Genomic DNA, 14,090 nt, shown 5'->3' with positions numbered 1-14,090 from the left:
GCTGCTAAAATACAAATCCTACTATGTAAGCGATGTTGTCGTCGCTAATTAAATTAGTAGATATTTAATGACGGCGCAAGTTTAGTGTTTTATTTTCGATTCATCATATAAGGTGCAAAAAGGATTAGATTGAATTAAAAAATGTATTTTACTTATTCTTTATTCAAATTATTTCTGTAGTTTGTTCAACTCCCATGCATTACGATGATGAAGACAAAGTAACAAATCTTCTGCGTTTTGTTCGAAATCTCTCATTAAAATACATAAGCTTTCTAAAGCGAGAAGCCCTGTCTTCGACCGGTACGAATTTCGTAAAGCTTGCATCATCGCTGAGTGGCAACAAAACTACACCCATTAATTTACAACGGAAGTATTCTGAAAGCAATGGTATGCATTCATAACTATAATGATCATATAACCGAATAAAATCATTAAAAAAGTACCTATTTAATCAGCGAGGTAGAGGCGTTCTATAATTTTTTTCAACAATTAAAACTATACCTGGGCAAATAAAGTATTCGAAAGTATTTGAAATATGTATTTTCAAATGCTGAATAACAAAACTTACTAAAATTCTAAAACCGTATCTACATTAATAAACTGTTCTCAATCAAAAAGCGGCAGCTTATTGTGGAAGAATTAATTGTTGTAAAATGTTTGCAACACTTCTACAACGAGTTTAAAACGTTCTCACACAATCAAATTCACTTTCAAGCTGATTTAAATGTGCAATTTTTTTTTCTTGATTTCTGTTCATTGCCCATTCGATGTAAAAAAGGAAAATATAATTGCTATTGCCTGACAAGCAAAAACTTGTTTGGTAATTTCTGGATATTAAGCGAACTAGTATATATATGAACCGGGTTTACGTTCCCAAGACAGTCTCGTATACGTAACCGGAACGACCTATGTAGTTGTATACCAAAGAATGTCACTCCAGCATCATTCCCAAAAACTATTTGGCGAATTTATATATAATTTGGCAATTACAGCAATAGAACTCATTCCAAATCTATACATAAATTTATCAATACCCAACGTTCCCCCACAAATTAAGAAAAAACAGCCTTTTATTGTTTTTTTTTTTACCACTTACGGCATGTACTTAGCAATTATTGTATTTATTGAATTTTCCATTGTTCCTTGATTTACGCAATATTTACTTTCTTCCAGTGTACTATTGCTTCAACTAATTGTTTAATAATTTGTATGTATATGGATTTTTGTTTGCAACATTTCAATTGAAATAAGTAGATGATTCTTTTAAATATAATATAATTAATACAATAGTATGTTCATCAAAAATCGATAAAAGGCAAAGATAAAGAACGTTACTCAATTTTCATAAATTTCTATATTCTTGAAGAATTACACGGAGAGAACGTTCAGGGTATAAGATTAAAAAAAAAAATGGAACAGCTAAAAATATGTTTAACTAACGACAAAATTAACCAAGAACATTTAAGTCAAAAAAGAAAAAAAAATAGGATTAACATTTTAAAATCAGTAATTATATAAAAGAAAGCAACTTAAAGAATTTGATGTTAATCATACTTTTTATACACTAATTTTAAGTTTAATTTTACAAAAAATGACGGGTAGTTAGTGGTGCATTAAACAGTGGTTTTGTTGTAAGTAGTTAGCCGGAGGGACACACTTACATATGAAATTTTTTTATTATTAAATGAATTAGAATGATGAATTTTTCTTGGCTGGTTTAGGGTTGCGAACAAAGAAACTTATTTCTTTGATGTGTGAGCTAGGGTCACGTACTATATCTGCATGTAGTTGTGAGTAATGTGATTGTACGTATAACGGGTTGACATGTGTGTACGTTATTAAAATGTGTTATTTATTTGTTTCTGATTTTTCTTGCGGTATATTAAAATTGTACTATGTCACTGCGTAAGTTGAAAGGTTGTTCACTTTTTCACTGCAGCGTCACCACCATTTCCATTGCCCGCGAGGGGTGTCTGGTAAGAGTATTGCGACCAGTATTGGTTCGCATCACTGGTACCAGCCGCACCGGCTGCCGCTTGTGGCTGTTGCTGATTTTGCTGAAAAATATCAATAGTTTGTTTGTTTGTAATGGTTGCATTTAAGTAGCACATCTGTTATTACCTGCCACCAAGCTAGCCACTCTTGCTGCTGGTTGGGATCGGCATTAGCCCACTGCTGCTGCTGTTGTTGAGCATTGCCGTAGCCTGCGATGAATCTATTTGGAATAACTAATATTAATTTTTTTTTAATAATTTTTACGCACCTTGCGTATCCCCATATCCCCAGTACTGTTGCTGCACGGCGGACTGTTGCTGGTATTGTTGATGTTGTGGCGCGTGTTGCTGCCAATTGCCTCCGCTGGCCATTTGATGTTGCTGCTGCTGGGGGTGTTGTGACTGTGGCTGACCATAGGAACTCCATTTACCGCCACTTTGCGATGAGCCCTAACAAAAAAAAAGTTCATAATGTTTTCGTCGAAAATATTAAAATACAAATTAATCTACCTTACTGCCTCCTGTCCCCGCTGACTTGCTACTACTGTACTGGTGGTGTCCGTGATAGGCGCCACCATGGGCGCTGCTGCTACTGACGGCGTTATTCGCATTATTGCCGTACTTTGCTGCCGCGCCTCCAGCCGCACCCGAGCGTTCATAGCCACCGCGACTATCTTCTGTACGATTGTCGCGGTGGCCAGGCCGAAAATCCCGCTGGTTATCACCACCGGAACGATAATTATCGCGTCGACCGCCGCCGCCGCCTCCTCCTCCGCCTGCATTGCGTTCACGGTGATCGCGGTCACGATAGTCACGACTGCCGCCGCCGCCGCCTCCGCCACCACTACCACCATACGAGTTGTAGCGCCCGCCACCGCCACCACCCGAGTCATAACGACCCCCACCGCCGCCTGAACGATTATAGCGATCATCATAGCGATTACCGCCACGATTATTTTGGACCCAACTTTGTGGGCCATTACTATAGCGGTTGTTACGATTGTCATAGCCACGACCACCACCGCCGCCGCCGCCACCGCCATAACCACGATCGTCACGCCAACCAGGACGGTAGCCGCCACCACCACCGCCGCCGCCCCAGCGATTACCGCCACCACCTCCACCGCGGCGATCATTCCAACGATTGAAATCGCGTCGTGCGCCGCCGCCACCTCCACCATCACGATGCCGGCGATCATCACGATGATAGTTATCGCGTCGATTGCGCTTGTTCGGCTGGCTTTCGTCCAATGCCTTCTTGCCTTTCTCGTTGTAACGCTTCACCTCGTCCTTTGCCTCATCGCCGCTTAGATCAGTGTAGATCACTTCATCGAACCAATCCAGATCAGTAGAGGGTAGCGTAAAGCTGGCTGTAAGCAAATTTTCAAGGGATAGAAATGATTGAGTGTGACTTAAATGACCAAAAGGTGCGTTTTTGTATTTTTTTATTTTTGCTACAGCAAGAAAATTGGAGAAAATATAGTGCGCGAAACACTTGATCGAAAGAATAACACAAAAAGTATAAATAATTGAGTTAAATGCCCAGATTGCGAATCGAATTTAGTGATTCAAATTGGCAATTTGTGGAAGTGTGTGATTTGTGTTTTATTCATACGACTCATGAAACGAATATAAAATTTGTAACAATTATTTGGAGTTCGTGTATCCAACAAACTTGCAAAGTAGAGGAAATTGAGAAAGCAAAGTTCGCTTGGAGGGAAAGTTGCAAATTTTTACTAGAAAAATGTAAACTTGCAACAATTTGTCAGTAAGAAAAACCAATGAAAGCAAATCACACTAATATAGTTGAAATTGACAAAATAAGCCTATTTTAGGCTCATCTGATCTGAGCGTATATCTGAATTTTTCGGCATAGGACTAGTTTCTTTTTGATTTCATATTGTAGAATGATCAATTTTAAAGAAAAATGTCGAAAATGGAGAAAACATCTCCATTACTTTGGATTTTATTCCCAGTTTTATCAAACTACACGAAAATTATGATTATTTTTTTTGGACATAAGGGACTAGATTGAAGTGCGAAAATATGCGAAAATGTGGAAAGAACATCCTTAATACTTTTTTGCATGAATTATTCGTAATTTATGAAACTTGAAACGTGTATTATCTCAACTGCTCTGGGCTACGAAAACGCAGTTCAGACCACCATACTCTCTTCTTGCTCATGGAGGGGCAACAAACAACGTTCGACCTTTCAAAAATCGTGACAATTATTATTAAATCCGTTGTAGCCTTCAAAATTAAACTTTTCGCCACCCACCATTTGTAGTTGTCCTTTCAGGCATGCGAGTCGTACAAAATTCCAGTCATGATTCTTAACGCTGTATAGTAAAATTGATGGCCTTTTCTGAGATTTTGTGAACACAAGTGTATAGAGTAATACGTAGTTTCCCTGTAGTGTAACAACACCAACGTTTTTCATTCATTTTGGTCCACTATCTCGACAATAACTAGTTTTTGTGTTCTGGCTCCATTTCATGCGTTTTCATGCGAAGCTGTGAGCCGGTTTCAGCTGTCAAAAACATTCGCATATCCTTCAGTTTTATTTCCAACATTTCCTGGATTCGTGAAGCCCGTCAATTTATGCATCTTTTGCAGTTGAAAGTGCTATAGTTCCAATTATTTTTTAAATTCTTAAAAAAATTTGAATTGCAATTTTAATAACTTTACCAAACATATAAGGAGGCTACGCATCCTTGGGCCTTTCAAGTGAATCAAAATAATAAGCATAATTTTCGAGTGGTTTGATAAAATTTTGAATAAAAACCAAAGTAATCAAGGAGTTTTCTTCATATTCACCACTTTTCTTAGAAATTAATCATTCTTCAAAATGACGCCCACAAGTCCATATATAAGCTTGGATCTTGAGAAAAATATGTGTACCTATTCAAGTGAAATTTCGTCGGAAAATACGCAATTAATTAACTGATAATAAAACTTACAGATTGCGTTCGCAGTGTTTTGAATATTTTTCTCTTTGAGAGCGAATTCTCGGAAATCAAATTGCAGGCAAGTTACTGAATATTTACTGGAGAATACATGAACCTAACCTTTTAACTTAAAAAGCAAAAAAATTGGGTGGAAATTACTCAGAGAGAAAAATTTTTCCATAATTTCATATGTAGTGATCTGATCTTAACTTCCGCTTGGCAATAGACTTTGCTGTAACTCTTCATCACTTCGTTGATTTTCTCTGAGCGCTTTTTCACCTATGTCCAATTGATTGTCATCCAACACTGTCAGTTACCAGTGTATAGGCACTTCCAGAATGATCCTATTTGAAGCAAAGCGTTATCATGATGCAAGTGTTGCTGACAGTTTTATCCAGCATTACATTGCTCTATATATTATGAGATATTTCAGTATTTCGCTTTACGTTTCAATAAAAAATTCCTATCGGCGTAAAGTTAATTTGCCTGCGGAAGAGTCTATCATAGAACTCTTGGGTTAGGTTCGAAGGGTATTTATTGCCTGTTCTGAACGCTGGACGAGATACCACTCTAAATGGATTCAAATAGCTTCTTGTCTTGTCTAGCTAGCTTCTGGGGTTTGACGACCATTAGGTTCGAAAAATGTATTACGCTTTTATACTTTAATTTAGCTTTATTAGAGAAAAAGTTTAAACCTGTTTTGTTTTTTTTTCACAGAAAATACAAAAGTACCTTTCTGACTTTTTGAAATTCACACATTAATAAGATGACCGATATAAAATAACGGATGCAGGTACAAGAAGATCCTTCGAAAATCGCATGTANTCACACATTAATAAGATGACCGATAACTATAAAATAACGGATGCAGGTACAAGAAGATCCTTCGAAAATCGCATGTAAAAACGACGAATACATTGTAAAAATCTTGGTTAACTTCTCCGAGTGCCGAGCAATGAGAAAATACTGCAAAACTTTCTTGTGGGAAACCAAGTTATCTAAAAGGGTAGTCGTGAAAAATTTGAAATGCACATTTAGAAAAAGGAGGAACAGATTTTTGATTTTTTTTTTAATAATTTTAATAATTAATTAAAGAGGTTATGGAACGAAACCGAATTTAGGGGCTCTGAGGGACTTTAAAGCAGCCTTACTATAAGTGAGAATATGTTAAGAAGTACATACGATGAGCAATTGTTGACCAATCTATTTCTGTATAATTTTCTATTCAGCCAAATACATAAGTATTAACGGCTAAGAAAAATTAGTAGGAGCTATTCGAAGTCAAGTGGATACACGAAGAAGATACGTCTTCATTAGGACAAATTTTGGTAAATTCAATACTGTTGCTGCAGAATATTTTGAAGTTATGGAGAAAAGTTTTCGTTTTTTACAACAAAAGCAGTAGAAATATATGTTAATATATATGTATGTTTTAAGACATTTTTACCAACACTGAAAAGAAATTACACATTTACATGTATGTACGCAAAATATAGATAGTATTTCATAAAATAAAAAAAAAATATTATCAAATTATATTTGAAACCTGCAAATTAAAATAAAAGCTATGCTTATACAGTAAAGAAAATAAAATAAATACAATCAAATTTAAAACTTTTCTAAATACGCTAACACCTGCATTGACAGTAGTAACAGTCAAAAGTAGATGTGCGCACAAAAATGTGCAACTCCATGTATGTATATAACTGTAAGTATATAGTACATAAATCAAATATGATGAATTAATAAACAAAAAATGAAAGAAAGTCTTATTTGAAAACCTAACTCTTGTAAAATAAGAGACAAACACTTTTCGCATTTTTCTTATGCAACTTTACATATCTTAACGCAGCTAATATAAAATTTTCATAGGTTTTAGATTTTTACGTGCTTACGTTTTTAATTTTTGTTTGGTTTTGTTTGTGATAATTACCTCGTAAATTATTTAATGTTGATTCTCTTATTGTATTAGCATTGCCCTTTTCAGTTTTCTCAGTGTTGCGCCGTTTCAATTCATCTTCACTTGGTATACAAACAACTGCAATGCGTTTGAAGTCGCCGAAACCTTTCATTTTGCGCCGTTGTGCGGATGCATATGCATTTGTCTACAAAATCATGATCACACGTGGATGAGGATGTTGATGACAAGTTGTTGTAGGTAGTAGTTGTTGTTTTGTAGAAATTGAGGTTTTGATTTATCATTTTTGGTTTTTTTTTTTAATTTTTTGCTTGCACTTGAAGCAGTAGTAGTAGTAATACATAGTAGTAGGTAGTAGTCACAAATATTTCACATATTTGTTGCTCGAGTTGTTGCGAGTGTTGATTGGCGCATTTTATCTCTAACATAATTGCATACTTTCATTGGGTTTTAAACATTAAACATTGCCTTAACATCTCTGATTTAACTGTATACTTTTCCTCACACATCTTTGTTAGAATTCAAATTTAACGGCAACCATTTGCTTTATCTCCCTTTTTGTTTAAGTATGTGAATAAAAACCCAAACCGATAGTGATAGGATAACTTAGTACTAAAACATACCTTGTATTTTTTAACTCCACCAAAATATATGTATGTGCAGCAAATAACCGTATTATGCTATTTAAAATGTTTTTGTTTTTTAAGCTCTGGGTCGAATACATAAAATAATGTATGGCATACGTTTCGGATGTAGTACATATGAATGTAATGGCCTGCTTAGACAACAAAAGATACTTGCAAAGTTGGTAATGGCAATACGACTTAAAGCCAGTTGCACGCCACCGATAGTAAAATGCCAACATTTTGCTGGCGTCTATGTACTTACAGGCATACTTGCCGCACGATCCTCCTCCTATGTTAACAGTGGTGACAGATAATTACATTTGCTTCGTTGTACTTTGAATTTGCTCCCGCTGCTGCCGTTAATATTGCTGTTTATAACGCTGGTATACAAAACCCAACTTATACTCACTTGGCTGGCACACTTATGTACATATGAGTACATGTGTGTATGTATGCATGTGCATAACTATTGTGGTAGGAGCAACTTAAATTTTCTAAGACTCACCTTGGCTCAACATGTTGCCGCCTCAACACAATTAATGGTAAAGGCAGTTGCGATTTATTTTTGCGACTTTTTTTTAAATCCGAAATTAAATTGAATAAGAAAAAAAATAATACTATACAAATACGTTTAAAATTTGAAAAGTGTATAAGGCGCTATACGAGCGCAGTGATATACTCATGGGTCAAAGGAATTTGTGTAACTTAGAACGAAAAAGGCTAATATTTATTGTATGTCAAACATATTATGAAATTAGGAAATTAGTGTAATAAATTAAAAAAATAATGCTAGAAAGGCCTACTTTGAAATAGTGGATAAATCCTTTGTAAAAACTTAAATGGCTCAACANAATACTTTGAAATAGTGGATAAATCCTTTGTAAAAACTTAAATGGCTCAACAAACACTCTCTGCAACTTTAATTTTCTTCGTTTTTTACTTAACTGCTTTAAAGCACACAGTGACTATTAAAAAATAGGTTCAAATTTCAGCTTTGCAAAATTCTCATTTCCGTTGCCGAAAAATAATAATGAAAATAGAAAGTTTAAGCATGCCCCGAAAAGCTCGAAAGTTTCACTGGACAGCCACAGCTTTCGAGTTGCCGCAATTATACATTTGAAGTTAACTCCTTATTAATTCGAGATCAGGGAATCAGAGTAAAAGATATACATATGTATGCATTGCCACGGGTTGGTTTGCTTGGTTTACTTAATTTGTTTACATCATGCCCTAAGGTTTCGATATTAATTTCCATTCAACATAATAACATCGAGCGGAGTCCCATTTTTAAGATTTCTTCAGTCTGTTCGATGTCGTGTTTCCCCCAGTTTTTCACAAAATAATATAGACATTCAAACCTCGGCGTCCAATATTCTTCTATAAGTGGTCAACTTGCTTAACAATAAGAAATACATACATACGTACCACTCTAACGCCAAAATAGTAGCTCCTCTTTAAAACCATTCGTTATTGTGGTGTACAGCAGGTCAGCAAGCTGAAGTAGTATTCCGTTTTCAGACATTTGGCATACGTGCTTATATCCAAATAGGTACTTCCTTGAAGCATTACAAGACTCAAGGTATCTTTAATTTATAGTTTAGCCCGCATGACCTGCATACGCATGCACATACACACTTTCCTCTCTGATCATTAAAATACTAAAAAGAGTTAACTTCAAACTCAATAAAATTTAAAAATTCAAAATATTTTGTATCAAATGGCTTAAAGCTTAACCAACAATTTTTGTTTGCCTAATAACACAAACGTTTGGCATTTCACCTTTAAGCCTTTGAACCTACTTTCCCTACTTTGGGACACTGTATGCCTTATCCTCTGTCAAAATCCTGTATTTTTTTTAAATCCTCAAGCTAATCACAGCAGAATAGTACCGAATTACCTGATCAAGTATGAAATTGCGACGTCGCTTGGTTGCAATCTCCTCAAGGGGAGACAAGCTATTCAAGCACAACTCGTAAACACGCTCCCAGCGTCCCTTATGTAAGGGTTTACGCGGTGCACCATCAATCTGAAAAGAGGAATGCCACGAAAAATTATTTAACTTAATTTAGGTAATTACACATTATTTCACTTACAGTCATCTTAGCAATTAATGCATCTGCACCTATAACATGATAACGTTTCTCCTGATTATCTTTAATATGTTGTAATGCCCAATGTGTTTTGCCTGCTCCGGGAAGGCCAACCAAAAGAATGACTTCGCATTCCTTTCTACTGCTCGGTCGCTGTGGACCAGGTACATATTTTTCTTCTGGTATCAAAGCGATAAGCTCATAGTCGGGCAATAATGACACGGGATCGCGTGGTTCTGGAATGACTTCCTCATATTCATCCTCGGAGGACTCACGTCGTTTCTGTTTTACAGAATCGAGACGTTTGCGTTTGTTTGGCGAAGGTCCGTCGTCTTCTTCATCATCTTTTTTCTTACTTTCCTTTTCATTTTCAGCTTCTTTCGGTGGCTTTTCTTCATCTGCTGCTGCCGCGGTGTCACGATTTTCTTCAACCTTTTCGGCATCATCAGCAGATTTAGTTTCGGGTTGTTCTTCAGTGGACTCGGTAGGTTTGGGTTCTAAAATAAAGATTACATTAACGTATTTAAGAAGCTAATAATGCGTATTTAATGCATGCCTAGATTATTATACGATTTCTATTCCTGCAAATTCAAATACATTGAATATACCTTATATGCATTAATAACACAAAAAAGGTATACAAAAGTCATCGACAAAAACATCGTGTAAGGGTTGGAAACACTTACTTGGTTCTTAAATATGAGTTGCTTTTAATTATAGCTTACCTTCATCTTTTTCTATGTCCTTTTCCTCGGCCATCGCCAATTCTTTTTCTTTTTCTACCTCCGTTTCCTTCATTTCAACATCTTCATTTTCAGCATTCTTTTCATTGGAATCTTCTTTCTCTTCCCCAGTCTTCTCAGGTGGTTCACCTTCCGCCTTAGCGGTTTCCCCTTCTTCTTTAGCTTTACCATCCGCCTCCTTTTCCTTTTCCTCTTCCTTTTCTTTCTCTTTTTCTGCTTCAACTGGTTTTTCTTTTTTCGGTTTACGCCTCATACGCTTTGGTCTCTCCACATTGGCGAGCAAATTCTCATTGTCAGCGAAATTCACATGGTACTCATAGCCCTTAGTTACAATATGGGGAAATAGCGCATCGCTTTCGCCCAAAATATCTTTGTCAAATTCAAAAGCCACTCCAAGATCCTCACCATTCAACGTGTACTTAATTGTACATGGGGTACTATCCAAATCCAAGTAACAACCAATTACATCATCCAGTTGATATGGTTTGGAAAATTCAGAGAATTCTGAGTTAGTAGCTTTCCGACCAGACTCGCAATAGGCAAATGAATTTTCTGCTTCGCCAAGCAATAAAGTGGTGTTTGGTAAAGAGAATCCGACACGAAAACCACGCACATGTGGTTCATCACGGAACTGATGAGTTCGTCCCAATTGAGTTTCCTCGGCCAAACGTACTTCAAAACACACTTTGCCTTCACGCACGCCATAGTTGGTGCGAGCACCAGACCAAATCAATGAATACACTTCGTGAGACATGGGTTTTGCTGACGTGAATGTGACAGGATCAATACGTAAATGTAAATCGGAATCAACTGCAAATATAAAAACGTGATTAAATAATAAATATACGAAAAAAACCAGATAAATATATTGAAAATGTATACTATGAACATACACTGCTGGCAGAAATAATAGAAAAGCCTGATTTTATTTATATTTATTTTCTTTAATTTTTTATATCCTTTTATTTATTTTATATTTTAATAAAAAATTCAGAATTTTTATTTATTATATTTAATTTTAGCTAAACAATTGTGTAATTTTTAATAATTTTTTTTCCATCGACTTTACTCTTATTACCATGATACAAAGAAGAAAATAGTTCCATTTGATGACATTCGTTTTTTTTTTCTTGTAAAAATAAACGAATATTGCCGAATTTCCACTTGGCATTGAAATGACAAACATTTTATGCCATTTAAAAAAATGCCATGTGGAAATGAACTCAATGATTATTTTTTCACATAATGACACGATAATTTTTTAATGCCCGACTTTGTCATTTGTCATTTTTGCCATTTAATGCCTAGTGGAAATCCAGCATATGAATGATAACTATTGAAGTTAAAGCAAATTATTGAACATAAATTAAAAACAAAAAAATATTGCACTGTTCAGAAATGCATCAAGCCAAAGCATTACCTAAAACTTTTGTGAAAATTCTGAATCAGTTTGAATTTCGAAAATTTGTTGATTTTTATATAGTATATATTGTACAACGTATATTGCGCATTTATATGCAGGGTATTTTATGAGTTTGAGATTTATAGAAACATTAAAAACAAAAGAAATGCAGCCTATGCAGTTCAAAATATGGCGTTTCTATAATTGGTGCCGCCAGTGTAAACATACAAGATGCACAACTTACACCAACTTAAACCAAATTGTTTGTCTTCAATTGTTGGTTCATCTTCAGGATTTGTGGCTTCTTCAGCTTTCGATGGTGTACCATGGCTACCGGCGCCACTGCGGCGTTTTGGTGTGCGAGATCGTGATTTTGAACGGGAACGAGAACGGGAGCGTGACCGCGACCGCGACCTTGATCTGGAGCGTGAACGCGATTTTGACCGAGAACGTGAATGAGAGTTAGAACGGCCGTGACGTTCTTTGGAATGTGAACGCGAATGGGAGCGCTTCCTTCTGCTCGCCTCGGCTTTACTGTCGCCTGCTTCTTTTAAATCCTTTGCTGCCGATGCATCCCTTTCAGCTTCTTCGTCTCTATCATCGATATCCATTTTCTTTCCCTCATTTCCTCCTACCTCAGAGTCCTGCTTTTCTACGTGTCCGTCATCCTCTTCATGATCTTCTTCTTGTTCATTATCACCATTTTCTTCTATTTTTTTACCAGACTGGGCTTCATTGTGCTCCTTTTCTTCTTCTTTTTCTTCTGTCTCGTGTTCTTCGTTTTCGCTTTCAACTGCTGGCACTTCATTAACACCCCGCTGAACATTTTCTTCATTATGTGCATCCTCTTCTGTGGCTGCGTTTCCATCCTCTTCAGCTAGAGTTTCAAGAGTAGGTTCTGCTGCTGCAGCCTTTACGGGGGAAGGCGATGGTGAACGAGTCATTGAACGGGTTCGTCTACTTCGCCGACCCGGCGTCCCAGGTGTGCCTGGAGCGCCGCCTGAGAAAGTTAAATGAAAATGCATAAAGTGTTGCACCAATTACGTATAATACTTTCATTGAAAATATATTTACATATACTTAAAATTAGAGAAATGAAATTTTCCAAACCGATATTCGGCTAAAAATTATATAAAATCATGTTTTTTTTTTTTTTAACAAAGATTTCTTACACCAACGCTTACCTGAACCATCACTTCCACCTTCTATGAATGCCCGCAAACGTTCGATCAACACAGCTTTAACGCCTTTAGTATCAAGACCACGCGTCTCCAGCTCTTTACGAAGGTCTACCACCTTCATTTTATCCAATTTGGCGGCATCCATGCTGGTAGTTGTACCGAAGACTTGCACACTTTTACAAGTTTACTTTTAAGTTAAACTTAATAAATTTATTTAAACAAAACGTGTTAATTGTTCCAAAGTTAACTCTCCAATGTTCACGAAAGTGTGTTACACGATTAAAATAATGTAAAATGAGTCAAAATTAAAATGGAACATAAATGCGGTCGTACTCGCACAAAACGAGAAACGGCGCGAATGCCAGCTTCTCTCGCTCCTCTACTGCTGCTGCAACGATTACCTTTCTACTCGTTGATCGCCAATAGCTAGTGGTAGAAAGGGCTTCAGCAGCGAAAAAATCACCACCAGTCACACCGCACAATTTTTCAATGCACACTTCTCGCACTATTCCCAAAATTTTCAATAATGTTTCATTGAAAATAATAAATATAGCAGTTGCACTACGTTTTTTTAATATTTTTAGCCCAATTTGTGTAAGTTTTACCACGACTTTCACGTTTTTCACGCGGACCACTTTTTTCGATGGAATTCAGTACGTTGTCGTTGGGCGAGTGAACGAGTAATTCGGAATAAGGAGCGAGCGGCGCGGTTCCGAAAAAATGGCGGTGAGTTGCAAAAGCAGATGCTACAGGCCTGGCAGAGCTGCCGTATTAAAAATGGCCGCCTAGTGTATTTGTTGCTTTAATTTCACTGGCCATATTTCGGAGATATTAAAAAAAGGTGGGTACATTTCAGTGCTGCCGCTGTCACTTAAAGTTTTTCACTTCACTTTGGAAGCCTTAAATAACCTAATCGATAAACCCCACTGTAGGGTTTGTATTTGTGTTACTGTCGTTTATTGTACTGTGTTAATTTCAACTTTGTAATTTAAAAATTTTTATATTTAAGTGATTTTGTAGTTCAAACATCAAAGAGAAAATTAGCTTACTTCAAATATTTTTCTTGAGCTGTAAACAACATAATTTCATTTGGAATTTTAAATTAAACCTTTTTTTAAATAAATTTATATATTGTTAACTACAATTGGCGATCCTGCCAGGAGCTATTACGTACTGCAAGCAAGAA

The 14,090-nt window shown here is 36.3% G+C and overlaps 1 protein-coding gene across 2 annotated transcripts; it reads right to left on the bottom strand.

The window, feature by feature from the left end:
• Window positions 1-1,143: 1,143 nt before the first annotated feature.
• Window positions 1,144-13,593, bottom strand: LOC108364347 (heterogeneous nuclear ribonucleoprotein U-like protein 2). 2 transcript variants are annotated; one of them, XM_017617991.1, is made up of 10 exons: window positions 12,908-13,593; window positions 11,968-12,723; window positions 10,304-11,131; window positions 9,582-10,075; window positions 9,386-9,514; window positions 6,878-7,049; window positions 2,505-3,364; window positions 2,264-2,444; window positions 2,122-2,204; window positions 1,144-2,057 (listed from the first exon to the last, which is right to left on the bottom strand). In XM_017617991.1, the coding sequence occupies exons 1-10, from the start codon at window positions 13,047-13,049 to the stop codon at window positions 1,923-1,925; spliced, it is 3,780 nt and encodes a 1,259-aa protein (XP_017473480.1). In that variant the 5' UTR covers window positions 13,050-13,593; the 3' UTR covers window positions 1,144-1,922. The 2 variants fall into 2 exon arrangements, with proteins under 2 accessions (XP_017473480.1, XP_017473481.1); XM_017617992.1 differs by having other exon boundaries at window positions 1,960-2,057; window positions 2,122-2,215.
• Between the last annotated feature and the right edge of the window lie 497 nt (window positions 13,594-14,090).

The sequence above is a fragment of the Rhagoletis zephyria genome, unplaced genomic scaffold, assembly GCF_001687245.7.
Source record: "Rhagoletis zephyria isolate East Lansing unplaced genomic scaffold, Rhagoletis_zephyria_1.1 Rzeph_scaffold_01541, whole genome shotgun sequence".
Classification (NCBI taxonomy): Eukaryota; Metazoa; Arthropoda; class Insecta; order Diptera; family Tephritidae; genus Rhagoletis; species Rhagoletis zephyria.
This window is presented reverse-complemented; position numbering and strand designations above follow the sequence as displayed.

Excerpts from the sequence above, each read along its gene's own strand:
- LOC108364347 (XM_017617991.1), bottom strand. The coding sequence starts at position 13,049 with ATGGATGCCGCCAAATTGGATAAAATGAAGGTGGTAGACCTTCGTAAA. Across the intron at positions 11,132-11,967 it reads ACAATTTGGTTTAAGTTGGT|TTGATTCCGATTTACATTTA; the intron begins GTAAGTTGTGCA and ends TTATATTTGCAG. Across the intron at positions 10,076-10,303 it reads GGACATAGAAAAAGATGAAG|AACCCAAACCTACCGAGTCC; the intron begins GTAAGCTATAAT and ends TCTTTATTTTAG.